Below are 26,823 nucleotides of genomic sequence, written 5' to 3'. Positions count from 1 at the left end.
ACCGCAAATTAATAAATGAATTAATTTTATTATATAATAATATATCAGCTATATAAATAAAAATATAGAAACAAAATTTCAATATTTTCTAAATTTTTTTTAAAACTTAAAATAATAGTTTGGATATGTATATATTTTATGTGTAAAAACATTTAGAAAATACTTAACTTTAGTTTTTATATTTTTATTTTCATTTGACATACAAAATATCAAAAAATAGTTTAGACTATTTAAAATTTTCTCGAACAAGGTAAGAGTTATGACATCTAAAAAAATCAAGACATAAAAATCTCTACCATCGTTCATTTCATTTTCTTCATGTGGCATAGTGAAATCTTCATCAAAATCTATAAATCACATATATAAAACAGAAAAAGAAAAACCTAATTTTTTTTTGTCAGCACCTAACTTCATAATTGGAAACTTAGAATATAAAATATAATTAAAAACTTAAAAAAAATGAAGTAAAAAATATTTATTGGTTGAACCTGTGGTTGAACCGGCATCGGGTTCCGGGTTTTACTGGATTTTTGCGGGTTTCTAAATATTGAATTTTTCACAAAACCCCAAAGCAAATTTTTTCTGGGTCACCGGATTTACCGGTTCAACTGCGGGTTCGGGTCGGGTTTCAAAACACTGGGAAAAGGATAAAATAGCAAGAACCGGTTTTTATAAGTGTTAAAAATCCTTATGTGACCGTGTCATGTTCTTATTCGACCTCCCATTTATGTCTCTCTCTTTCCTCCTCCAATCTAGATCACTCCATTTTCTCACACGTAATTGGCATGCCGTTTAAAACGAAACTATTGATGTGGTAACCAGAGCAACTTTGCTTTTCGATTTGTCGTATAACAAAACCCTAAAAATAACATTGAAAAGGCGTAAAAAGACCCTAATAATAGGAAGTCCAATGGCAATGAATTTCAAAGTGACTTTAATCGGAAGAGCTTTTGTCTTCCTCAGCCAGCTAGCCTCTCGATCTTTTCATGACTCTGGTGTTGTAATTAATCACCCGAAAATATCTCTTCTTTTAACGTGACAAAAGGTAATTAATTAACTGGCTTCGACATATCTAGATCTCCTTTTCTCGTGACGATTTTTTTCTTAATCCTTTTAAGCAATAGTTAATTTGTATTGAGAAGATGAAGTTTGGAGAGACGTTCACGGAATATCTACATGGAGAAGAGGAGTGGTTCCTAGAAAAATGTCGTTATGTTGAATATAAGAAACTCAAGAAAGTACTAAAGAAATGCAAGACATGTAACTCCACAAGATCTGATGATGAACACATCATCTCATCGGCTACCTCTTTGTCTGATTCATGCCAATACCAATCTTGTCCTTGTATGTATAACTTCTCTCTCTTTGCCCTCTCTTATCGTAAAAAAAAACAATTTATAATGGGTTGTTTTCACTCATATCTAGTCTGTTAGAATACTCTACGATAATGGAAATGGAAGCGTATGATTTAAATATTTTAAAATATATTGCATATTAATATAGATCAAGGTTTATGATGGGTTGTTTCCACTCTTATCTAGTCTTAGTGTCGAGTGTTTTTTTCCTATAATTATTTGGGTGCATGGTTGATGTAAAAGGTGATATGTTCCAATTCAGGGTGTGATCAGATGTTCTTTGAGGAACTGATGAAGGAAGCTTACGACATAGCAGGATGCTTCAAGTCAAGAGTCAGGCATCTTCTCCATCTTCATGTAGCCACTGGGATGCAAAGATACATGATGCGTCTACGCAGATGCTTCACGGACGAAAAACAAGCTTTAATCCATGAGGGTCATATCTTGATTCAATACATAACAATGAATGCTATCGCCATCCGTAAAATCCTAAAGAAATATGACAAGGTTACCATTATTGCATAAATGAAAAAATGTATTTTAGAAAAAAGACATGATCGTGAAACAGGTTTAAAATGATTTTTCAGGTGCATGGCTCAGAGAATGGGAAGAATTTTAAGTTGAAAATGCGAGCAGAGCGCATAGAGCTCTTGCACTCACCCTGGCTTATAGAACTTGGAGCCTTTTATCTCAACTCTGGTCTTGAAAAAGTTGGAAACTTCAAGAACTCTTTTGGCCGCGTCTCATGTGAAAATCTAAACGAAGATCAACCAGTGATGAAACTCATGCTGCCTAACTCAATAGAGCTTGAGTTTGATCTAGTTTGCGCAATATGTCTGGTAACAAAGAAAATAATAATAGTTTTACATGTTTGAATCATTTTCTCACTTTGAGCTGAATCATAAATATATTTTTGTGGATTGATTTGGCAGGAAACGGTTTTCAATCCCTATGCTTTGAAGTGCGGTCACATATATTGTAAAGCGTGTGCATGCTCGTCTGCTTCTGTAATGATTTTCCAAGGCGTTAAGGCAGCCCCACAATGTTCCAAATGTCCTATATGCAGAGAGGTTTGTTAATATATATTCTTCCAACATTAAACATTTTCTTCTCTCAAGCTTTTGTTTCCATTATCTATACTTAGAAATTGATTGTTACATGTGGTATGCAGGTTGGAGTTTATGCGGAAGCGGTTCACATGATCGAGCTCCACCTTCTGTTAAAGATACGGTGAGACAAATCTCTAATTTAGATAGCTCCAAACCAGTAACTAAACAAATGACAGTATTAGTTTCTATTAATTAATATGCAAAGTATTGACAAATTTGTGTTCTCTGTATATAATATTTTTATAGAAGCAAAGAGTATTGGAAGGAGAGGATGATGGGGGAACGATCTGAGATGGTGAAGCAGTCGAAGATGTTTTGGAACGAGCAGACGATGCAAATGATTGGTTTCTAGTTGTTTACTTCCACAATAATCATAACATATTCAAAAGTTAATTATAAAAAAATGGTGATGAGAAAAAGAGATAAGAAAATTATTCTTCTAAAGACGTTAATTATAGTTTGAAGTTTTTTTTTCCCTTTGATAAGACTTAAATGAAGTTGTATTTGATTTTTTTATGATGTTATTAGATATACTTTATGATAATTTATTACTAATAAATTAACCAAACATGAATAACTTTTACATATAAGTGTTGAGTTTTTTGGAGTTTACTTTTGACATTTGTACCAAATTTCGAGTTTACAGTGCTGTAAATAAGAAAAGATTAGGACAAAAAAAACGAACCAAACTTAAACGGCAAGAGAGAGTATACCAAACCAGACAACGACGCTTCTTCCGCCTTGGATCCAGCTCCACCGGCGGTACAAACTCCTAGAACACCACCTCCTCCGGTGAAAATGGCCAGCGAAGAAGCACCAAAAAGTGACGTGAAGCCGAAGAAATAGGCGCACATGAAACGCATGGCGAACGCGGGTCTACAGATAGACTCAGTGCTCGGGAGAAAAACAGAGAATCTCAAGGAAATCTATAGCGTGGGGAGGAAGTTAGGTCAAGGAAAATTCGGGACCACGTTTCTTTTGCGTGGACAAGAAGTCAGGTCAAGAACTCGCTTGCAAACCGATCGCCAAGAGGAAACTGACGACCCCTGAGGACGTTGAAGACATTAGAAGAGAGATTCAGATAATGCATCACTTGTCTGGACACCCTAACGTGATTCAGATCGTTGGCGCGTATGAAGACGCAGTAGCAGTTCATGTCGTGATGGAGATTTGTGCAGGTGGAGAGCTCTTCCTTTAGGTTTAGTATCTAAATCTCACGTGTCTGATTCTTTGTCATAACAGGAGAAACATTCACTGATGTAGTTGGGAACCCTTATTATGTGGCTCCAGAAGTTTAGAAGAAGCGTTATAGTCATTAGTGTGATGTTTGGAGTGCTGGGGTTATTATATACATCTTACTAAGTGGTGTCCCTCCGTTTTGGGATGGTAAGAGAGTTTGATTCATGCTTGAAGTATTTTCAAATGGTACTATATACTGATTGAACTGTTATGATATGTCAGAAATGGAACAAGGCATCTTTGAGCAAGTTTTGAAAGGTGGCCTTGACTTTGTATCAGAACCATGGCCTAGTGTATCAGAAAGCGCAAAAGATTTGATCCGTAGGATGCTGATCAGAGACCCTAAGAAACGAATGAAAGCTCATGAAGTTCTCTGTTAGTGTTCTTTCTTTCTGAATAAGTTTCATTTTCCCTTTTGAATCAAAAAGTGTTAGCACCAGAAGCTGGACTTAAGATTTTGGGGACTATAAATTTTGTATATTAATAGAAATAAAAATCGATAATTTGGAGGTCACAGTACCAATGTATAACACCTTTTTAAAAGTTGGGGGCTAAGACAAATGTTTCATCCGATCTTGTCTAAAACCTATCCTTGTTAATTAGCACATAGATACTGTAATGATAATTATGTTGCAGGTCATCCTTGGGCCAGAGTGGATGGTGTGGCTCTTGATACACCTCTTGATTCTGCTTTCCTCACTCGTTTGACACTGTTTTCAGCCATGAACAGGCTCAATAAAATTGCTGTCAAGGTGAACAACTGATAACATTTCTATATGCCAGGACTTAATATTTTTACCAGTTTATCTTGACGTCAGAGCCGATTTTGGTATAACCAAGTGAAACATTAGCTTTTGACCCCCAATTTTTTTTTGATATAATATATATGAATATAAGCCTCCAAATTGTCAGAATTTGTTTTGCCTAAATTCTTACTAAATTGTTTTAAGGCTTCAAAATCTCAGAGCCAACCTTGCTTGACTTGACTTCTTGTGATGTTTATACTGATCAGGTGATAGCAGAAAGTTTGTCAGAGGAGGAGATAGCAGGATTGAAAGAAATGTTTAAGATGATAGATGCAGACAATAGTGGACACATCACTCTAGAAGAACTCAAGAAAGGCTTAGACAGAATTGGCGCTAACCTTAAAGATTCAGAAATATTATGACTAATGCAAGCAGTAAGCTCTACTCGCCTTAGACTATATGATGTACAAAACTATCAAATAATATGGAGAATACATTTTCAGGCGGATATAGATAATAGTGGTACTATAGACTATGGAGAGTTTATAGCAGCGATGGTGCAAATAAACAAAATAGAGAAAGAAGACCATATGTTCACTGCTTTCTCTTAATTTGATCAAGATGGAAGTGGTTATATAACTAGAGACGAGCTCCAGCAAGCTTGCAAGCAATTCGGCTTAGCGGATGTTCATCTTGACGACATTTTAAGTGAAGTTGATAAAGATAATGTAAGTAAAAGATTTGGTCTTGCTTTCAGTAATCACTTAGAACCACCTTTGTTGTTTAAATGGTTCCATAATTGAATGTGTGTGTTGGTTTTTGGTCAGGATGGAAGAATAGACTACAGTGAGTTCGTGGAGATGATGCAAGACACTGGATTTGGCAAAATGGGTTTAGTGGTGAGTTGAAGAAAAAAAAAAACATCTCAATTTCCACCATTTTTATAAGCTTTTTAATTTGATTTAAGCATAACTATTTGTGGATATATGTATGGGTTTAGCATTAGTTTTCTTCAGCAGATTCTTCCTTCTTTCATATTTCTTATTCTCCCACGAGTTAACTAGGAGAAATCTATAGAAATTTCATATTCATTTTCTGTGTTATATTCTTAGTAGGTCAATGTAATTTATGTAAATCTACTCTAGAAAATCTTTAACGTATAATGTTCACTATGTTACAATCAAATTATAATACATAAGTTTTAAAATTTTGTTGCTGTTGCATGTTTTCATGCCAGACAAAGAAAATTTGGAAATTTTTGTTACTATGACAAAGTTATTGAAGTGAAAACATGATGAACCAACTCGGAATTGAGTGATCCAACAAAGGTTATGGCATGTCAACGAGACAACGACTGTCTAATGTTTGTCCCACCTTGGAGTTCTTTGGAAACCATTTTTCTGCCCGGCTATGTTTGGCTCACTCTCAAGAACATTCCAAATTAACGGTTCTCTTTGAAGCGACTAGAATATAATTATACATACAGTATAATCAACACCCATTTTACATAGTGAACCGATAATAATTAACAGACTGGAGTTAAGCATAAGAAGCTACCATTCATACTTAAAAAAAAATAATACCTCTTCTAGGTCAAATAAATAAAGAATCTCCTCTTATTTTTGACATTGAAAATAATAAATGTTATCTTTAAGATCCCGTCTAAGTAGTGAAAGCAGCTACGAAGTAAGCAGATACTTTGACGTGTTCTGTCTTTTAGTTTCAACTGGAAAAGGTCGCAACACATATATAGGCCACATTGTTATGGGTGCATCTCCAAAACATCACACGTGGTACATGATACACTGCAAGAACCACACGTGTCAAATAACCATCTCTTTATTTACTGACCTTCACTTCTTCCTAATCAACCCTTCTCTCTCCTTTTCTTCTTCAAGAATCCAAAAAACAAATGGGCTCAGAGACTTTCCTGGAAGTGATTCTAGCGATTCTTCTCCCTCCCGTCGGCGTTTTCCTCCGATATGGTTGTGGGGTAAGCAGTAATATTCTAATTGCACTCATTAGTTTAATTACTATCTTGTTTCTCGTAATTAATTACTAAATGATCTAATGAATGTAGGTAGAGTTCTGGATATGTTTGTTGTTGACTGTGTTGGGTTACATCCCTGGGATCATTTATGCTATCTACGTTCTTGTGGTATGATCACCAAATGAATTATCTTCGTGTACAGTTTTCATATGAGTTAGCCTTTGCTGTTTCTCATCACTCTTGTAATAAAACCTCTTGCCTTCTCCCTAAATAATAAATTCTATTGTTTTCCTTCTCTCTCTTTCTTTTTGTTATGGCTTTTTCTTATAAGATCTGCAAAGTATCTACTGTTATGAGCTTCGGATTGGTCTAGCAAATCTTATTCTTAACATTTCTCGATTTGATTTAATCATATAATAGCCAATTGTATGCTCTAATTCCCTATAATGTACAAAATGTACAAGTAGTGGCAGTGTACATAGCAAAGATTTGCTAACAACTGAAGTAACAAGAGAATGTGAAAAGATTTAATTCCAGGCCAACTTGAAATCCTTATCAATAATTTAAAGATGTTATTACTTTTTACAGCAACTTATATATCGTAATTTTAAGCTTTAATTACAAAAAATTTGTCATTTTCCTTAGATAAAATATTCGTAACAAATCACCGCCTGCAACTTTTGACTTATATCCCCTACAAGAAACACTGACTCAGTAGTCTAATGCCCCCGATTCCTTGCAACTCACTCAATACCAAAACATATCATTATTACACGTTTCACTTTCTCGTGTTCCCAAGTCTCGACTTGTATCTTCTACTTCTCTTTGCAGCATTTGAGGTTTGTATTTCTCTTTATCTCCGTCTTTCTCCTGCTGTAACATTAAGTTAGCTTCTCCTTCATCACCACAGGATATACTGGCTAACTTTTGTATAAACATATTTTCTTTCGAAGCATACCGAGTCGAAGGTAACCTCAAACCAGATGATGCTGATGATGTCGTATTCTTACCTGTATATCCTGAATACAATGACTTCGTGATAGATTTTGATCCAGATCTCGTCAAAACCCATTATTTTTTTTGCGTGTTTACCTTGCTTCTCCCTTCAAAATCAAACAAGAAGATGTAAAACTTTTTGAGGCCATTGATCTTTCCCCTCCTGAAGAGAATATGAAGAATGAAATCATGTTCCCACAGAGTTCAGTCGCAACAAGTTTCTTCTCAGGTTTAGCTTGACGAGGAGGAGTCCAAGATTTGGAGATTGAAGATGAAGGATGATACACTTTTGGTTGCGGTTGAGGCGTGCAAAGAGGACTTCCCTAAGAGAATTTAAGGACAGAAAAAAATGTTTTGCCGTTATTTAAGCTTTTAATTACTCAGTTGATTTTGGATAATATTCTTCAGTATATTTAAAAAAAATCAACTGCCTTAAATGTAATTTATGCAACATTGTTTCTAATACATAATGATGCATATGGACAATTGTAACAGTGGAGATCAAAGTGATGAGAAAAAAGTCTTACCATTCGAGTTTTTGAAATTCATAAAGAAGCTTTGATGACAAAACTTTCTTCCTTCTTTCAAATAGTGTGTTATCATATCTAACATGAACCTTCCGATAACAACCAACTAAACTGGAAATAAATAACCGAAGTTCAAACTAACACAACTGAAAAGACCCAATCAGTTCTCTGTCATGTCGAGTACCAACAACAACTAGTAATGTATTTGAGTTATAAAAGCTTTGAAAAAGGAGAGGTGAAGAAGTGAATGCAGCTTCAAGGGTTCCAGGTAGGTAATCCTCAAATCCTAATGTTTTGTCACTACCCACAACAAATACTCACCATTCACAGTTTTCCTCTTCTCTTTCTGGCACTTATCACTCGCCCTGATTATCACAAAAAAAAAACATATAACATCCACTTATCAAACACAAGACCAGCAAAAGAGTCGAAAGCACAGAGTTTGTGCATTTAAAAAAAAAAACTTCAGACGGCAAAAAAGGAGCTAAAGCCAAAATATTTGTGATCCTAACTACATAAAAGAGTATGGTTTTTTTATCACGACATCGTTTGTCATGGTCTATTTTGATCAAAACAGCAGTTAGGATCACAAATATTTTTAAAATCTCGGATATTCTACGTAGTAGTAGCGAAACAAATTAAATAACAAAAAATTGATTAAAACAACAGCTATGGTATATCATCATGTTCTATAAATTAGACTCAGATTATGGAAAACAAGCATAGCTAGCAAACATTGTCACTGGTATATACAGAAACAAAAAGGGAAGAAAAATGGTGTCTAATAATTGTCCTTACATTGGTATTCTCTACGCTTTTGAATTCTGATCTAATTGTCAATATGAGGAAATTATTCAAAAGTAAAATTACTTATAAAAACATTAATCCAGATAAGCATCAGGAACCGTTACTCTCCATCCATTATAATATATGGTTCTACTGGTACTGATGATGGTCTATTTTTATCGTTGTCAAAGCTTGAATATCGACTATAAAAATTTCAAGAAAAACGGTATAACTTGTCAAAGCTTATCCATAGGTTTATAAATGTCGAAGGGGTGGGTGTATTTCAAACCCGTTAGTCAAGGTTTTCGACTTTGAATCTGCAAGCGTTCACCGACTACACCGACTCTATAAATTGGACTCGGATTCCTAAAGACGGGCATATCAAATATATCACAACACTGCAAAGGTAGAAAGGGGAAGCAAAATGTCGTCCGAATGTCCTGGTAAAATTTTAAATTGTTACGGCTTTACTTAAGCAGACTAACCGCTCCTTTTGCACCATGCGCGTGTAACAAGGGCTGGACAAATAAACCGAACCCGAAAACCCGAACCGAATCCGATCCGATAAAAATGAATCTGTTCTAACCCGATCAAATCAAATAAAATCTTTTGGGTACTTACTACTTGGGATCAACAATTGATGTTATATCTAATATCATCTAGTTGCTTCATTTACCATCATATATGATAAATATTGATGTGTAGTGCCTTAAAACAGCTAACGGCTACCATTGATGTTATATGCGGGATTCAGTGATCAAAAGAGAGAATTCAGGTGTCAATGTAGTCGTGATTTTGGATGGAAGTCCAGTGACTGGAGACCTCAGGTGCGACCGCGTAAGGGTTTGTGTTGATGGAAATCGTATCGTCGTCCAAGTCCCTACCGCTGGCTAGAATTGTATACGAACATTATGTGTAATATAGACTTAAGTATGTAATGTAGACAATGTGTAGCTGGTTGGTAGGATAATAATGTAGTTTGCATCACCTGCTTAAATAGTTTGGGTGTTTGTTTCACTCAGTATTACTTATGACTTATGTCTCAGTTATATCTGTAAACCAAGTAATTTCGGTGTTCGTTCACCAAATATTACTTACGTCCCAAAGTTATATCTATAAAGCAAGTGATCTGATATCCTATGAAAATCAATAATGTAATATTCTTCTAGTATTAAGTCTTAGGGTGAGCAGAGGGTTAATTAAAACGTTAAATCATCCTCAAGTCCTGCTGCGCTCATCGAGATGAAAGAACGAAAAAATATTGTGGAAGATGATTTTAGAGAATATATTTATATGAATGATTTATGATTGATTAAAAGAAATGTTCAAAATGTATAAGCGTTTCTTCTGAGAAAATTTACAAAATTATAAACTTTAGCTATGTAAACAGAATCCATTCAGCATTGGGAATATTCTCTTCACCTAATTCTTTTTCTTTCAACATTATCTATGCTTTTGAAATTTTAACTTGTTGTCGATGGATATGCTTAGAGAAATTTTCAAAATAAAATTACTTGTAAGAACATTAATCAAGATAAGCTAGCATCAGGAACCGGTGACTGTCCATCCAATATAATATATGGTTCTACCAGTACTGATAAAATATATCGACAATTTTTAAGAAAACGGTATAACTTTCAAAGCTTATAGGTTTATAAATGTCAAAGGACTGTATTTCAAACCCGTTAGTCAAGGTTTTCGACTTTGAATACACAAGCACTCACCTACTACACCGACACTGACATTGACGTCTCTGATTCTATAAATTGGACTCAGATTCCTAAAGACGAGCATAACAAATACATCACAGCACTACAAAGATAAGAAAAGGGGTAGCAACATGTCGTCCGAATGTGATGGTAATTTTGCTTATTGTATATAATTTGATAGTGTTACGGCTTTAAATCAATTCTCTTTTATATTGCTTATTCCCGGCCCATTCAAATCAAGTCGAAAATCATTTCTGGATTTATCTCCTTTTGATACTAACCTAATTGTCTATAGGTTGAGCAGACTAACCCTACCCTTTTAACCTTTCTCACCATGCACGTGTAACAAGGAATGGTCGACCTAACTCAATAGACAAAACCACGTGCATTGAAACTAAAACGTTACTTGTTCTTCTTGCTAAATAGTAGAAACCAATTCCATGCAATATTTACCAACGATTAATCTAGTTGGCCAAATTCAAATGGACGTCATGTCTATTCGCTTCTTAATTAGTAGAAGTTTAAACAAAATTTCTTTGTTTTCAATCGTCTAGAAAATAATTAAATTTATCATAAATGTCGTAGGAGCTGATACAAACCTTGAGGATAATATGAATTTGAAGTCTCTTCTATAAAATCCGTTAATATATAGATATTGTATGGCCAAGCCATGCTGATTTTTTTGCCTCGCCATGCATGTTGGTGTTTCATTTATAACTTCAAAATGTTACTTTTACCGAATATGACCTGGGAGGCATCAGGCATGGTCTAGGGACCATATTGTTTTAATTAGTTCCACGGAAATCAATCTTTAGATGGACTTATTGATCTCTAAAATGCAAATAAATTACTAGACGATCTATATATCTAATGTGGTTGCTTTGAGTGCGTACAGGGAAGAACTCATGGCCAGAGCTTTTGGGAACAAATGGAGACCATGCGGCTTCCGTGATAGAAAGAGAGAACTCGAGAGTCGATGCAATGGTGATCTTGGATGGAACTCCAGTGACTGGAGACTTCAGGTGCGACCGGGTCAGGGTTAGGGTTGATAGAAACCGTATCGTCGTCCAGGTCCCTACGACCGGCTAGACTTGTCTTGTTTACCGACCACGCTGTTATTATGTCTATTTAGTATCAGTAAAATAAAACTATATATGTAATTTCTCGTTTACATGAATAATTTGGGTTTTCGTTACCCGAAAGGTTACCGTTGTTCAAAATTATAAATAAATCTCTGTATAACGTAATGGTTGAAAGTGAATAAAATTCATGTCCTATTTAGTACCTATTTGTTTCAAATTTTTATTTTATACCATGTTGATGATGAAATATTCATATAGTTAAAAATTTATTTATATATTTTCAAAAGTTTCACAAAACTAAATCTTTATGATAAAATAGTCCTTGGTATTCTCTAAAAATGATTCTTTTTTATATTATTTCGTCATTAATCTGATTTTCTTTCATATTTATGCAACATTGTTTCTAATACATAATGATGCATATGGACAATTGTAACAGTGGAGATCAAAGTGATGAGAAAAAAGTCTTACCATTCGAGTTTTTGAAATTCATAAAGAAGCTTTGATGACAAAACTTTCTTCCTTCTTTCAAATAGTGTGTTATCATATCTAACATGAACCTTCCGATAACAACCAACTAAACTGGAAATAAATAACCGAAGTTCAAACTAACACAACTGAAAAGACCCAATCAGTTCTCTGTCATGTCGAGTACCAACAACAACTAGTAATGTATTTGAGTTATAAAAGCTTTGAAAAAGGAGAGGTGAAGAAGTGAATGCAGCTTCAAGGGTTCCAGGTAGGTAATCCTCAAATCCTAATGTTTTGTCACTACCCACAACAAATACTCACCATTCACAGTTTTCCTCTTCTCTTTCTGGCACTTATCACTCGCCCTGATTATCACAAAAAAAAAACATATAACATCCACTTATCAAACACAAGACCAGCAAAAGAGTCGAAAGCACAGAGTTTGTGCATTTAAAAAAAAAAACTTCAGACGGCAAAAAAGGAGCTAAAGCCAAAATATTTGTGATCCTAACTACATAAAAGAGTATGGTTTTTTTATCACGACATCGTTTGTCATGGTCTATTTTGATCAAAACAGCAGTTAGGATCACAAATATTTTTAAAATCTCGGATATTCTACGTAGTAGTAGCGAAACAAATTAAATAACAAAAAATTGATTAAAACAACAGCTATGGTATATCATCATGTTCTATAAATTAGACTCAGATTATGGAAAACAAGCATAGCTAGCAAACATTGTCACTGGTATATACAGAAACAAAAAGGGAAGAAAAATGGTGTCTAATAATTGTCCTTACATTGGTATTCTCTACGCTTTTGAATTCTGATCTAATTGTCAATATGAGGAAATTATTCAAAAGTAAAATTACTTATAAAAACATTAATCCAGATAAGCATCAGGAACCGTTACTCTCCATCCATTATAATATATGGTTCTACTGGTACTGATGATGGTCTATTTTTATCGTTGTCAAAGCTTGAATATCGACTATAAAAATTTCAAGAAAAACGGTATAACTTGTCAAAGCTTATCCATAGGTTTATAAATGTCGAAGGGGTGGGTGTATTTCAAACCCGTTAGTCAAGGTTTTCGACTTTGAATCTGCAAGCGTTCACCGACTACACCGACTCTATAAATTGGACTCGGATTCCTAAAGACGGGCATATCAAATATATCACAACACTGCAAAGGTAGAAAGGGGAAGCAAAATGTCGTCCGAATGTCCTGGTAAAATTTTAAATTGTTACGGCTTTACTTAAGCAGACTAACCGCTCCTTTTGCACCATGCGCGTGTAACAAGGGCTGGACAAATAAACCGAACCCGAAAACCCGAACCGAATCCGATCCGATAAAAATGAATCTGTTCTAACCCGATCAAATCAAATAAAATCTTTTGGGTACTTACTACTTGGGATCAACAATTGATGTTATATCTAATATCATCTAGTTGCTTCATTTACCATCATATATGATAAATATTGATGTGTAGTGCCTTAAAACAGCTAACGGCTACCATTGATGTTATATGCGGGATTCAGTGATCAAAAGAGAGAATTCAGGTGTCAATGTAGTCGTGATTTTGGATGGAAGTCCAGTGACTGGAGACCTCAGGTGCGACCGCGTAAGGGTTTGTGTTGATGGAAATCGTATCGTCGTCCAAGTCCCTACCGCTGGCTAGAATTGTATACGAACATTATGTGTAATATAGACTTAAGTATGTAATGTAGACAATGTGTAGCTGGTTGGTAGGATAATAATGTAGTTTGCATCACCTGCTTAAATAGTTTGGGTGTTTGTTTCACTCAGTATTACTTATGACTTATGTCTCAGTTATATCTGTAAACCAAGTAATTTCGGTGTTCGTTCACCAAATATTACTTACGTCCCAAAGTTATATCTATAAAGCAAGTGATCTGATATCCTATGAAAATCAATAATGTAATATTCTTCTAGTATTAAGTCTTAGGGTGAGCAGAGGGTTAATTAAAACGTTAAATCATCCTCAAGTCCTGCTGCGCTCATCGAGATGAAAGAACGAAAAAATATTGTGGAAGATGATTTTAGAGAATATATTTATATGAATGATTTATGATTGATTAAAAGAAATGTTCAAAATGTATAAGCGTTTCTTCTGAGAAAATTTACAAAATTATAAACTTTAGCTATGTAAACAGAATCCATTCAGCATTGGGAATATTCTCTTCACCTAATTCTTTTTCTTTCAACATTATCTATGCTTTTGAAATTTTAACTTGTTGTCGATGGATATGCTTAGAGAAATTTTCAAAATAAAATTACTTGTAAGAACATTAATCAAGATAAGCTAGCATCAGGAACCGGTGACTGTCCATCCAATATAATATATGGTTCTACCAGTACTGATAAAATATATCGACAATTTTTAAGAAAACGGTATAACTTTCAAAGCTTATAGGTTTATAAATGTCAAAGGACTGTATTTCAAACCCGTTAGTCAAGGTTTTCGACTTTGAATACACAAGCACTCACCTACTACACCGACACTGACATTGACGTCTCTGATTCTATAAATTGGACTCAGATTCCTAAAGACGAGCATAACAAATACATCACAGCACTACAAAGATAAGAAAAGGGGTAGCAACATGTCGTCCGAATGTGATGGTAATTTTGCTTATTGTATATAATTTGATAGTGTTACGGCTTTAAATCAATTCTCTTTTATATTGCTTATTCCCGGCCCATTCAAATCAAGTCGAAAATCATTTCTGGATTTATCTCCTTTTGATACTAACCTAATTGTCTATAGGTTGAGCAGACTAACCCTACCCTTTTAACCTTTCTCACCATGCACGTGTAACAAGGAATGGTCGACCTAACTCAATAGACAAAACCACGTGCATTGAAACTAAAACGTTACTTGTTCTTCTTGCTAAATAGTAGAAACCAATTCCATGCAATATTTACCAACGATTAATCTAGTTGGCCAAATTCAAATGGACGTCATGTCTATTCGCTTCTTAATTAGTAGAAGTTTAAACAAAATTTCTTTGTTTTCAATCGTCTAGAAAATAATTAAATTTATCATAAATGTCGTAGGAGCTGATACAAACCTTGAGGATAATATGAATTTGAAGTCTCTTCTATAAAATCCGTTAATATATAGATATTGTATGGCCAAGCCATGCTGATTTTTTTGCCTCGCCATGCATGTTGGTGTTTCATTTATAACTTCAAAATGTTACTTTTACCGAATATGACCTGGGAGGCATCAGGCATGGTCTAGGGACCATATTGTTTTAATTAGTTCCACGGAAATCAATCTTTAGATGGACTTATTGATCTCTAAAATGCAAATAAATTACTAGACGATCTATATATCTAATGTGGTTGCTTTGAGTGCGTACAGGGAAGAACTCATGGCCAGAGCTTTTGGGAACAAATGGAGACCATGCGGCTTCCGTGATAGAAAGAGAGAACTCGAGAGTCGATGCAATGGTGATCTTGGATGGAACTCCAGTGACTGGAGACTTCAGGTGCGACCGGGTCAGGGTTAGGGTTGATAGAAACCGTATCGTCGTCCAGGTCCCTACGACCGGCTAGACTTGTCTTGTTTACCGACCACGCTGTTATTATGTCTATTTAGTATCAGTAAAATAAAACTATATATGTAATTTCTCGTTTACATGAATAATTTGGGTTTTCGTTACCCGAAAGGTTACCGTTGTTCAAAATTATAAATAAATCTCTGTATAACGTAATGGTTGAAAGTGAATAAAATTCATGTCCTATTTAGTACCTATTTGTTTCAAATTTTTATTTTATACCATGTTGATGATGAAATATTCATATAGTTAAAAATTTATTTATATATTTTCAAAAGTTTCACAAAACTAAATCTTTATGATAAAATAGTCCTTGGTATTCTCTAAAAATGATTCTTTTTTATATTATTTCGTCATTAATCTGATTTTCTTTCATATTTATGCAACATTGTTTCTAATACATAATGATGCATATGGACAATTGTAACAGTGGAGATCAAAGTGATGAGAAAAAAGTCTTACCATTCGAGTTTTTGAAATTCATAAAGAAGCTTTGATGACAAAACTTTCTTCCTTCTTTCAAATAGTGTGTTATCATATCTAACATGAACCTTCCGATAACAACCAACTAAACTGGAAATAAATAACCGAAGTTCAAACTAACACAACTGAAAAGACCCAATCAGTTCTCTGTCATGTCGAGTACCAACAACAACTAGTAATGTATTTGAGTTATAAAAGCTTTGAAAAAGGAGAGGTGAAGAAGTGAATGCAGCTTCAAGGGTTCCAGGTAGGTAATCCTCAAATCCTAATGTTTTGTCACTACCCACAACAAATACTCACCATTCACAGTTTTCCTCTTCTCTTTCTGGCACTTATCACTCGCCCTGATTATCACAAAAAAAAAACATATAACATCCACTTATCAAACACAAGACCAGCAAAAGAGTCGAAAGCACAGAGTTTGTGCATTTAAAAAAAAAAACTTCAGACGGCAAAAAAGGAGCTAAAGCCAAAATATTTGTGATCCTAACTACATAAAAGAGTATGGTTTTTTTATCACGACATCGTTTGTCATGGTCTATTTTGATCAAAACAGCAGTTAGGATCACAAATATTTTTAAAATCTCGGATATTCTACGTAGTAGTAGCGAAACAAATTAAATAACAAAAAATTGATTAAAACAACAGCTATGGTATATCATCATGTTCTATAAATTAGACTCAGATTATGGAAAACAAGCATAGCTAGCAAACATTGTCACTGGTATATACAGAAACAAAAAGGGAAGAAAAATGGTGTCTAATAATTGTCCTTACATTGGTATTCTCTACGCTTTTGAATTCTGATCTAATTGTCAATATGAGGAAATTATTCAAAAGTAAAATTACTTATAAAAACATTAATCCAGATAAGCATCAGGAACCGTTACTCTCCATCCATTATAATATATGGTTCTACTGGTACTGATGATGGTCTATTTTTATCGTTGTCAAAGCTTGAATATCGACTATAAAAATTTCAAGAAAAACGGTATAACTTGTCAAAGCTTATCCATAGGTTTATAAATGTCGAAGGGGTGGGTGTATTTCAAACCCGTTAGTCAAGGTTTTCGACTTTGAATCTGCAAGCGTTCACCGACTACACCGACTCTATAAATTGGACTCGGATTCCTAAAGACGGGCATATCAAATATATCACAACACTGCAAAGGTAGAAAGGGGAAGCAAAATGTCGTCCGAATGTCCTGGTAAAATTTTAAATTGTTACGGCTTTACTTAAGCAGACTAACCGCTCCTTTTGCACCATGCGCGTGTAACAAGGGCTGGACAAATAAACCGAACCCGAAAACCCGAACCGAATCCGATCCGATAAAAATGAATCTGTTCTAACCCGATCAAATCAAATAAAATCTTTTGGGTACTTACTACTTGGGATCAACAATTGATGTTATATCTAATATCATCTAGTTGCTTCATTTACCATCATATATGATAAATATTGATGTGTAGTGCCTTAAAACAGCTAACGGCTACCATTGATGTTATATGCGGGATTCAGTGATCAAAAGAGAGAATTCAGGTGTCAATGTAGTCGTGATTTTGGATGGAAGTCCAGTGACTGGAGACCTCAGGTGCGACCGCGTAAGGGTTTGTGTTGATGGAAATCGTATCGTCGTCCAAGTCCCTACCGCTGGCTAGAATTGTATACGAACATTATGTGTAATATAGACTTAAGTATGTAATGTAGACAATGTGTAGCTGGTTGGTAGGATAATAATGTAGTTTGCATCACCTGCTTAAATAGTTTGGGTGTTTGTTTCACTCAGTATTACTTATGACTTATGTCTCAGTTATATCTGTAAACCAAGTAATTTCGGTGTTCGTTCACCAAATATTACTTACGTCCCAAAGTTATATCTATAAAGCAAGTGATCTGATATCCTATGAAAATCAATAATGTAATATTCTTCTAGTATTAAGTCTTAGGGTGAGCAGAGGGTTAATTAAAACGTTAAATCATCCTCAAGTCCTGCTGCGCTCATCGAGATGAAAGAACGAAAAAATATTGTGGAAGATGATTTTAGAGAATATATTTATATGAATGATTTATGATTGATTAAAAGAAATGTTCAAAATGTATAAGCGTTTCTTCTGAGAAAATTTACAAAATTATAAACTTTAGCTATGTAAACAGAATCCATTCAGCATTGGGAATATTCTCTTCACCTAATTCTTTTTCTTTCAACATTATCTATGCTTTTGAAATTTTAACTTGTTGTCGATGGATATGCTTAGAGAAATTTTCAAAATAAAATTACTTGTAAGAACATTAATCAAGATAAGCTAGCATCAGGAACCGGTGACTGTCCATCCAATATAATATATGGTTCTACCAGTACTGATAAAATATATCGACAATTTTTAAGAAAACGGTATAACTTTCAAAGCTTATAGGTTTATAAATGTCAAAGGACTGTATTTCAAACCCGTTAGTCAAGGTTTTCGACTTTGAATACACAAGCACTCACCTACTACACCGACACTGACATTGACGTCTCTGATTCTATAAATTGGACTCAGATTCCTAAAGACGAGCATAACAAATACATCACAGCACTACAAAGATAAGAAAAGGGGTAGCAACATGTCGTCCGAATGTGATGGTAATTTTGCTTATTGTATATAATTTGATAGTGTTACGGCTTTAAATCAATTCTCTTTTATATTGCTTATTCCCGGCCCATTCAAATCAAGTCGAAAATCATTTCTGGATTTATCTCCTTTTGATACTAACCTAATTGTCTATAGGTTGAGCAGACTAACCCTACCCTTTTAACCTTTCTCACCATGCACGTGTAACAAGGAATGGTCGACCTAACTCAATAGACAAAACCACGTGCATTGAAACTAAAACGTTACTTGTTCTTCTTGCTAAATAGTAGAAACCAATTCCATGCAATATTTACCAACGATTAATCTAGTTGGCCAAATTCAAATGGACGTCATGTCTATTCGCTTCTTAATTAGTAGAAGTTTAAACAAAATTTCTTTGTTTTCAATCGTCTAGAAAATAATTAAATTTATCATAAATGTCGTAGGAGCTGATACAAACCTTGAGGATAATATGAATTTGAAGTCTCTTCTATAAAATCCGTTAATATATAGATATTGTATGGCCAAGCCATGCTGATTTTTTTGCCTCGCCATGCATGTTGGTGTTTCATTTATAACTTCAAAATGTTACTTTTACCGAATATGACCTGGGAGGCATCAGGCATGGTCTAGGGACCATATTGTTTTAATTAGTTCCACGGAAATCAATCTTTAGATGGACTTATTGATCTCTAAAATGCAAATAAATTACTAGACGATCTATATATCTAATGTGGTTGCTTTGAGTGCGTACAGGGAAGAACTCATGGCCAGAGCTTTTGGGAACAAATGGAGACCATGCGGCTTCCGTGATAGAAAGAGAGAACTCGAGAGTCGATGCAATGGTGATCTTGGATGGAACTCCAGTGACTGGAGACTTCAGGTGCGACCGGGTCAGGGTTAGGGTTGATAGAAACCGTATCGTCGTCCAGGTCCCTACGACCGGCTAGACTTGTCTTGTTTACCGACCACGCTGTTATTATGTCTATTTAGTATCAGTAAAATAAACTATATATGTAATTTCTCGTTTACATGAATAATTTGGGTTTTCGTTACCCGAAAGGTTACCGTTGTTCAAAATTATAAATAAATCTCTGTATAACGTAATGGTTGAAAGTGAATAAAATTCATGTCCTATTTAGTACCTATTTGTTTCAAATTTTTATTTTATACCATGTTGATGATGAAATATTCATATAGTTAAAAATTTATTTATATATTTTCAAAAGTTTCACAAAACTAAATCTTTATGATAAAATAGTCCTTGGTATTCTCTAAAAATGATTCTTTTTTATATTATTTCGTCATTAATCTGATTTTCTTTCATATTTTTTCTCTCCTTTCACTTTTGTAAAACCATCTCTAGTGGCACTTCATGTTTTAACCTTTTTCATTTTTTTTATTTCAATAATATTTCTTTGAATTTTATTTTCTTTAAATAAAAAAGTATTTTCACTCTCACCCAAATATTTTTTTGCGTATGTACATAGGCAATACGGACAACAAAGTAATTGTAAATTAGAAATATTTGGGGAAAGGATTGAAATGTGTATATAGCTAAATACACTATCATATTTGTGTGTAGAGTGCAAATACTCTTAACAAATATTGATATGTCGGCTGTCTTTTGCCTTTTTCTTCATTAGAGTGAATTGAAAAATATTGTATTATAATAAGTATTTAATTTAATATAACAAAAAGTTAAAACATGATAAATGTAATTCTATGTAAATGGTACAGATTGCAGCGAATATAGGCATCAAAGCAAAACCAAAATGGATCAATCAAATCATCATCTCTATTCTTTCTTCACTTGTTAACTGAAATTCTTCTTCTGCGTCCAAAAAAATTGGTTGTAACGGGCAGAGAGCTTCCGATGACAAAAGCAACGAGCATGCCCGAGAAGATGCTATATAAGTTATAAGGGGGAAAGGAAGGAGGAGCAATGTGTTTTACTCTGACCGTTCCCTGCTCCGACCATTCTTGTTGTACATCGGAAGAAGCCAACTAGACCCGTGTTTCCTCTTTCCATAACACCGCCAATATAGCACACACAATGCAATTATGCAGACTATAGGAATCGCCCATCTATTCACCCAAAAAAACAACACAGAATTAAACAAGCAGAGAGGTTGAGAGAAGTTTTGTGAGGACTTGTTTGTTACCTGTCCAAGTCGAGAACGGGACTATACACAACAGTCTCCCAAGTCCCAACGATGAAATGCCAGACCGGGTTGTAGAAAAGAGATTCCGCTGTCCAGAACATCCTTGTGTACGTCTCCAAGAATATGAAGAGTATCCATGCCGCCATTTCCAACAAAATGAACTTTATAATGAACCGTCCCACCACTACCGTTACCAGAGAGAACGCAACCAGCCAGTTGAACAGCCTGTTGTTGTATTCTTTGATGAACAATGACCGTGCCTTCCCCATCATCTGCAAGACACACCGTTCAAATGTAAAATCCTCACTATACTTGTTCTTTCCAAATCTGATTACGGTTTGTATAATTATTACTACCTTGGTTAACCTCTGCTCATAGTTTTGTTTCGAAGGACCGACACATTGGTGTTCAAAACTCTGGTTGCAGTACACGAAACCTGCGTTGAATTTCGCCATGGAAGGGAGCCGGAGAGCTTGCAAGTGGTCCATGTCGTCTTCACACTTTGTGTACAGCGCCTCGCAGAGCTTTGACGATTGGTATTCATTTGCAAGAACAAAATTCTTATATACCTGCAGGTGGGGTGCAAAGATTGATTGTTCAGGAATCATCCTTTTCGTCTCATTCTCATCCATCCACTAAGGATTTTGATTCATCATACCTCTTGCATCTGTTCATCCAACTGATCCACAGATTTCTTCGCATGCTGTCTTCCGAAATGCTGACCGTCAAACGCTTTGATAGCTTCGTTATGCGCTGTTTCATGTGCACTTTGGAGATACTCTTCAGACATAGGTAGCCGCAGTTTCACCATCCTCTCATTGTACAGCTTCACACATCTCTCAACGATATCTTTATTGAATATCTCAACTAGTGACCCTGTTGATGGAATCTCTCCTTTATTTAGCGCATCCAGTATCTGCAAATTAGAGAGAAAATTAAAACTGGAACCATAAAAGTGATATACATGCTTTCTCAAAGACACACACACACACACCTGTTCCAGGAAAGAAATAAACTCCTTTCCATTTAGTGCTTTCCCCTGCACTATCTTTGGGCGGAGGATACTAGCAACGAGCTTTTTCAATTGGTCACGCCTTGCCACATAGGTAGGGTCCAGTTCCTCATCCTTCAGATCACACAGCTTCGTCCGCATGAGGTGAGGCTAAATAACAAATACAAGGAGAAAAGTTATATTACTTTTAGAGATAACAACAATACTTTCAAACATGTAAACGATTTTGTTAACCTGTGGTAAGCTGAAGGCAGTGCTGTTGTCACCCATAACCGCCAAGGAATCCCGGATCCGGTTAACCTGAACCAAGGGTGGACAACTTCTGAGACACTAATGATGATTACTACTACTACTGGCACAACGCAGAAGAAATAAGAACACACCTGATCAATGTTTTTGTTACCTGAAAAAAACATAACAAACAAAAAACAATCAGTTACGCTGCTGCCTGAGAAATGGTTTCAGTTAAAAAGAATGGAAAAGGAACTCTGACCATCTTCATTAGGGACGTGTTTGAGAGCTTCATCCACCATTTCCTTCACCGACTTACCTTCTGCATGAAGTTGGAGTAGCGTTAATCATGACAAGCTCACATTGAAATGGAAACAAAATACATAAGAGTTTAATCACACTATTATGCACTTACGCAGAAAATCACGCTGGATAAGCCACAGAAGCTTTGACGGTTCAAAAGCAACGTCTTGTCCCTTTACTCTAATCAATCGAGTAGCATGAGCCAATGGAAATAGAAGCTAGTCAGTCAGTATCCATAAAGACATTATTATTATTATTAAGAAAAGAGGAAGTGCAGAGTACTATTAACCAAACCTTCCGTAAAATTCTTCTGCTAACTCAACAGCAAAGGAGAGCCTAGAAATATCAGCTTCGCGGATCTGATGAGAACTCATATCAGAAAAAGACAAATGTATATGAACTTCTTTAAAACACTAGTTACTACTCTATGTTACACAATCCTTATTTGTACATTTTCAGAAATTAAATGATGATTGCTACCTAGTCTATAGATCATTACGTATAATGTTTCTAGAATCATAAGCAATCTGAACAAAGACAGAGGCAGGGCAACTTACGGTTTCAGGCAGATTATAGATAAGCACAGAACTCATAACTGTTGCCAGAGCAAATATTCTGAAAAAAAAAAATTGATTTAATATTCAGAGCTTCATCAAACAAATGTCTAAATTTTGGGGGAAAAAAAAATGAAATGAAAGGGTACCGATCGTCATAAACATTTGACTTTCCAACACTTTCAAATCCTTCAGTGTCAAGGTAAATAATTGAAGTTTTAACTCCGTCAATCTCTAGCTCTAGTGGTGTTCCCCACACCCAGATACCTGTTTACAAAACAATTAAGTTGGATCCCAACAAAAAAAAAAAATTAAAACCTTTCAATAGCAAACAAAGCATATACCTTTTGTTTTTGTATCACGCATGTGTCCAACACCAAAACCTGTTTAATAAATGAAAGTAATGCAAGTTAAATTTGCAAAAAAAAAAAAAAAAAAGTGATTATTCACAATGTCACACAAGTGTTTGAGATAATAAGCACCTTCATAACAAGAAAGGGAAAGAAGCTGATTGAGTAGAAAAGATTTTCCAGAACGGTATGGGCCAATCACCTAATGTTTTGAAAAAAAAAAAAAAAAAACAGATTAGATTCAGGAAAAAAAAAGTAATATAGACAAGCAGTCAAACAAACATCAGACTCTCTGACGTACCGCAACAGCAGCAATAGGAGTAGTGATTCCGCTAATTGCTTCCAAACCTTCTCTACTAAGCCGAAGCTTTGTATGATTCGGATCAGGCTCCACTATAGGAAAACTGCATTAGGCAACAACGAACCAGTTGGTATCAATCACTTATAATCAATCAAAAGCTATATATAAAAAAAACATATTTATCTGACAATGAACTGCAACTAGTCTACACTACTAGTAGCAAGAAAATTAAATACATTATCAAGAGGACACAAACAAAAAAAAAACATTTATTTCCATCAGATTGCAATGAAAAAAAAAAAAAAACTATACGAAAGATCCAAAGGCTCTACATTCATTCCGACCAAAGAACAATGCACTTGTCTTTTCCAAGATTATGCGGTCGGATAATCCAGAAACCGAACAAAGCTAGGAACTTTAACACATTATCACATATACAAATCTAAGAGAGGAGATGACACACTTACGCTTGGTGAAAATTCTCAATCGAGAGAGACGTTTGCAACAAGAGGCAGAGAGACAGTAAGAAAACAAACGCCCGATCCATGATCTTTGACCACGACCCGTTATTTAAATAAACCCAGTTGCTGGCTGTTTCAATTCAAACTCGTGGGGGAAGGGATCTCGGAGGAGAAGAAAGGAGGAGGGGGGGAGATGGGTGTACGTTAAGAACCCGTGCACTCGCAGCAGAGACAGGAGGGAAACAGGGTTGCACCAGATCTTAGTTTAGGTTGTGGAACACTAGATTAATACTTTATATGCCTAACTAGTTTACGGTTTTACCCTTTTATGTCTAAGTTGTGCTGACTTCGATTCGGAGGGTTAAATCGTAGTTTCGTAGACATGCTTACGTAGATTAATAAATACTACTTTATACGCTAATGTTAAAAAGTCCATTAGTTTTGTTATTACTGTAACCGTTGGTGTTATCAACACGAATTGAAATTAGCACAATGTTTATAGCGAGTTGATGTCAACTATGAATCTATGATAATAAATTTTTCAAGAATAGTTTTTGTGAGGCAACTAAAAAGTCATCACCGGTTTTACAGTAATTCCAGATTTGGATAAGTATGAAATAATCTTAACATCATCAAGATATGATTATTCTTTTTCCTTTTTGGACTTTATTATTGTAACGGGAATATCCTACTATATAAAAAGGACTAAATTCAAGGCTTCTGGGACTATCCACATCAGCCAAAATATTCTCATCCCAAAAAAATTAGAAATAAACATTATTTAGAAGATAATTAACTAACATACGACTTTTGATATTTCTAAAAATTTCAAAATTGTAACTGCTAATTTATTAATAGAATCATATATCTATACTGAATTATGTTCTATTTTTAATCGTTAGACTTTAAGGGTAAATAAATTATTAATTTATAATATATATAGTTTATAAATTTATATAGTAGTTATAAATAAAGAGAAAATAATCGGGGAGGGTGAAGAAACTCATGTAAAATTATGTAATTAAAATGGTAAAATAGTGAGTATGCTGAGGTGAATCTAAAAAAAATTGTTGCACAAATTATGGTGCTTTCTTCGTCCACTATAATGATTTAAAATAAAATATATATTCACATAAATAAGTCAATATTTGTTGTTTTTTTTGGCAAGATATTAAGATTATCATTTTCTGAAAGGTTACACTGTTGTTTTTAAACAACTTATTACATCAAGGAAACAAAAACAACCAACAACAACTCAAGGTAAAAAAAGCCTTAAAGAGGTCTTATACAAGAAAGATAAAAAGAAGTAGAGAAGAGGAGAAATAAGAACTTGCCGGGTAAGAGAGGAGACGGTCACGCATCATACGGTCGAGAGAGGCAAGGATGACTGATGAAGGTGAGGAGACAACTGTGAACACACGAGCATTACGCTCTTTCCACAACAGGTAGATGGTTGACTGAAAGTATAGCTTGATGACTGGAGTAGCATGCGCATCTGCATTGGCGCGAGGTTGATTGATCTAGGCTGCAACAGAGTGTAGATCAGCCAGAAGAGAAATCCAAACTTTAGCAGCAAAAGACTCTCATATCAAACGAGAGAAAGAGCACTCAAAGAAGAGATGATGGTGAGTTTCTATTCCAGATTACAAAGGACGCACGTTCCTGAGACATTTAACCCCCAACGCCTCAAACGATCCTTGGTTGGCAGTCTTCTCCGCAAAGCCAGCCATGATATAAACGCATTACGTGGAATATGTTTCTTGAACCAAATAGTCTTGTGCCAATATTTGTTGTTGATAGTGTTTATATTCTTTTCTGACAATAGTATCCATATTTTTTAGTAAACTGATCCAAAGAGATTAGTTTGTGGAGCTAACCAAACGAGGATTATAGTGTTTACTTTGGAAAAAGTAATAGGTTTAATGATAGATGGCGTGCGTGCTTTTTCACATGGAAATCTGTACATATATTAAAATTGTAAGATTTGAATCATAGAGAAAATATAGTGTATATGACTGAAGTTGGTCCATTCCGAAACTAAAGATGGCTAAAATTCTTCTTTGTCAAAATGCATAGATGTGAATCTTATATGAATAGAGTTCTCCATTGCTTATAGCAGTGTAGTAAACTCCATGTGTATAGGAAAAAAATGTTATATAAGTGAAAACAAAAATTATGATTTTTTTTCTTGTGCCAATAGGCTCTTCGTAATTTGAAGAAAAAAGAACATATTGTGTGAAAATCTTTGGCTCGGTCAAATTTTATCCAGTTGTTTATAAAATTGTTGTTATCTGATTCATGTAATTTTTCAGTGTTGATTTTAAATTCCAAAAAACCCATATATACTGACTTTTTGATATATTTTTTCTGTGATTTGAATTTAAAAAGAGATAAAACTTTCGATAAGTTATGTAAACTTAGAACAAGTATTTAGCTTTAGAAAGCATTTACATGTTTCAAACTTATAATATATACATATATAATGTTTAAAATTATGCATATAAAACCTGTGTAAAATGTGCCTGAATATGTTTCTCTTCTTTAATGTGTTAATCATACTATATATAACATTATTTTAAAATTTCAAAAAGTTTATGTCACATACAAAAAATTATCAATAAAAAATATAATTATCCATCTACAACGAGAAAAATGAAAAATTATAAACATATAAATTTAAATTAAGAAAAACTAACATTGGAAAAACAAAAAGTTAGTGTAAAAGAAAAAAATCGACAAATAATATTATAAATA

At 34.6% G+C, this 26,823-nt stretch overlaps 6 protein-coding genes, 1 long non-coding RNA gene and 1 pseudogene across 9 annotated transcripts; 6 read left to right on the top strand and 2 right to left on the bottom strand.

The window, feature by feature from the left end:
• Nucleotides 1-320: 320 nt before the first annotated feature.
• Nucleotides 321-3,075, top strand: LOC103865695 (probable E3 ubiquitin-protein ligase BAH1-like). 3 transcript variants are annotated; one of them, XM_009143525.2, is made up of 7 exons: nucleotides 321-1,045; nucleotides 1,125-1,344; nucleotides 1,618-1,862; nucleotides 1,943-2,194; nucleotides 2,288-2,425; nucleotides 2,527-2,585; nucleotides 2,711-3,075. In XM_009143525.2, the coding sequence occupies exons 2-7, from the start codon at nucleotides 1,143-1,145 to the stop codon at nucleotides 2,814-2,816; spliced, it is 1,002 nt and encodes a 333-aa protein (XP_009141773.2). In that variant the 5' UTR covers nucleotides 321-1,045; nucleotides 1,125-1,142; the 3' UTR covers nucleotides 2,817-3,075. The 3 variants fall into 3 exon arrangements, with proteins under 3 accessions (XP_009141773.2, XP_009141772.2, XP_033146015.1); XM_009143524.2 differs by having other exon boundaries at nucleotides 1,119-1,344; XM_033290124.1 differs by having other exon boundaries at nucleotides 322-1,045; nucleotides 1,143-1,344.
• Nucleotides 2,868-6,051, top strand: LOC103866003 (annotated as a pseudogene).
• A 250-nt stretch (nucleotides 6,052-6,301) lies between these two features.
• LOC103865693 (salt stress-induced hydrophobic peptide ESI3) lies at nucleotides 6,302-6,742 on the top strand. The gene is made up of 2 exons (XM_009143522.3): nucleotides 6,302-6,442; nucleotides 6,530-6,742. The coding sequence occupies exons 1-2, from the start codon at nucleotides 6,362-6,364 to the stop codon at nucleotides 6,611-6,613; spliced, it is 165 nt and encodes a 54-aa protein (XP_009141770.1). The 5' UTR covers nucleotides 6,302-6,361; the 3' UTR covers nucleotides 6,614-6,742.
• Nucleotides 6,667-7,542, bottom strand: LOC103865694. Its single transcript, XR_004457466.1, has 2 exons — nucleotides 7,450-7,542; nucleotides 6,667-7,312 (listed from the first exon to the last, which is right to left on the bottom strand). It is a non-coding gene; the product is annotated as an uncharacterized LOC103865694 (long non-coding RNA).
• Nucleotides 7,543-9,291: 1,749 nt separating this feature from the next.
• Nucleotides 9,292-15,700, top strand: LOC117133588 (protease inhibitor HPI-like). The gene is made up of 3 exons (XM_033290125.1): nucleotides 9,292-10,607; nucleotides 11,353-13,239; nucleotides 15,392-15,700. The coding sequence occupies exons 1-2, from the start codon at nucleotides 10,589-10,591 to the stop codon at nucleotides 11,544-11,546; spliced, it is 213 nt and encodes a 70-aa protein (XP_033146016.1). The 5' UTR covers nucleotides 9,292-10,588; the 3' UTR covers nucleotides 11,547-13,239; nucleotides 15,392-15,700.
• LOC117133589 (protease inhibitor HPI-like) lies at nucleotides 13,337-15,793 on the top strand. Its single transcript, XM_033290126.1, has 2 exons — nucleotides 13,337-14,655; nucleotides 15,401-15,793. Exons 1-2 carry the CDS (start codon nucleotides 14,637-14,639, stop codon nucleotides 15,592-15,594), a joined length of 213 nt encoding a protein of 70 aa, XP_033146017.1. The 5' UTR covers nucleotides 13,337-14,636; the 3' UTR covers nucleotides 15,595-15,793.
• Nucleotides 15,794-17,351: 1,558 nt separating this feature from the next.
• On the top strand, nucleotides 17,352-19,913 carry LOC117133590 (protease inhibitor HPI-like). The gene is made up of 2 exons (XM_033290127.1): nucleotides 17,352-18,703; nucleotides 19,449-19,913. The coding sequence occupies exons 1-2, from the start codon at nucleotides 18,685-18,687 to the stop codon at nucleotides 19,640-19,642; spliced, it is 213 nt and encodes a 70-aa protein (XP_033146018.1). The 5' UTR covers nucleotides 17,352-18,684; the 3' UTR covers nucleotides 19,643-19,913.
• Nucleotides 19,914-20,340: 427 nt separating this feature from the next.
• On the bottom strand, nucleotides 20,341-24,751 carry LOC103865692 (guanylate-binding protein 4). The gene is made up of 16 exons (XM_009143521.2): nucleotides 24,076-24,751; nucleotides 23,609-23,711; nucleotides 23,440-23,509; nucleotides 23,302-23,340; nucleotides 23,107-23,224; nucleotides 22,961-23,018; nucleotides 22,698-22,762; nucleotides 22,516-22,583; nucleotides 22,363-22,422; nucleotides 22,253-22,272; nucleotides 22,104-22,169; nucleotides 21,852-22,019; nucleotides 21,516-21,773; nucleotides 21,214-21,426; nucleotides 20,858-21,129; nucleotides 20,341-20,780 (listed from the first exon to the last, which is right to left on the bottom strand). The coding sequence occupies exons 1-16, from the start codon at nucleotides 24,153-24,155 to the stop codon at nucleotides 20,645-20,647; spliced, it is 1,794 nt and encodes a 597-aa protein (XP_009141769.1). The 5' UTR covers nucleotides 24,156-24,751; the 3' UTR covers nucleotides 20,341-20,644.
• Nucleotides 24,752-26,823: the final 2,072 nt, after the last annotated feature.

This window comes from Brassica rapa, chromosome A04 (assembly GCF_000309985.2).
Source record: "Brassica rapa cultivar Chiifu-401-42 chromosome A04, CAAS_Brap_v3.01, whole genome shotgun sequence".
NCBI classification, from domain to species: Eukaryota; Viridiplantae; Streptophyta; class Magnoliopsida; order Brassicales; family Brassicaceae; genus Brassica; species Brassica rapa.
The sequence above is the reverse complement of the archived record's forward strand: the minus strand, read 5'-3'. Positions and strand labels throughout refer to the sequence as shown.

Excerpts from the sequence above, each read along its gene's own strand:
- LOC103865695 (XM_009143525.2), top strand. The coding sequence starts at position 1,143 with ATGAAGTTTGGAGAGACGTTCACGGAATATCTACATGGAGAAGAGGAG. Across the intron at positions 2,426-2,526 it reads AATGTCCTATATGCAGAGAG|GTTGGAGTTTATGCGGAAGC; the intron begins GTTTGTTAATAT and ends TGTGGTATGCAG. Across the intron at positions 2,586-2,710 it reads CACCTTCTGTTAAAGATACG|AAGCAAAGAGTATTGGAAGG; the intron begins GTGAGACAAATC and ends ATATTTTTATAG.
- LOC103865692 (XM_009143521.2), bottom strand. The coding sequence starts at position 24,155 with ATGGATCGGGCGTTTGTTTTCTTACTGTCTCTCTGCCTCTTGTTGCAA. Across the intron at positions 22,584-22,697 it reads GCAGAAGAATTTTACGGAAG|AGTAAAGGGACAAGACGTTG; the intron begins GTTTGGTTAATA and ends TCGATTGATTAG. Across the intron at positions 22,423-22,515 it reads TATCCAGCGTGATTTTCTGC|AAGGTAAGTCGGTGAAGGAA; the intron begins GTAAGTGCATAA and ends AACTTCATGCAG.
- LOC103865693 (XM_009143522.3), top strand. The coding sequence starts at position 6,362 with ATGGGCTCAGAGACTTTCCTGGAAGTGATTCTAGCGATTCTTCTCCCT. Across the intron at positions 6,443-6,529 it reads TCCTCCGATATGGTTGTGGG|GTAGAGTTCTGGATATGTTT; the intron begins GTAAGCAGTAAT and ends TAATGAATGTAG.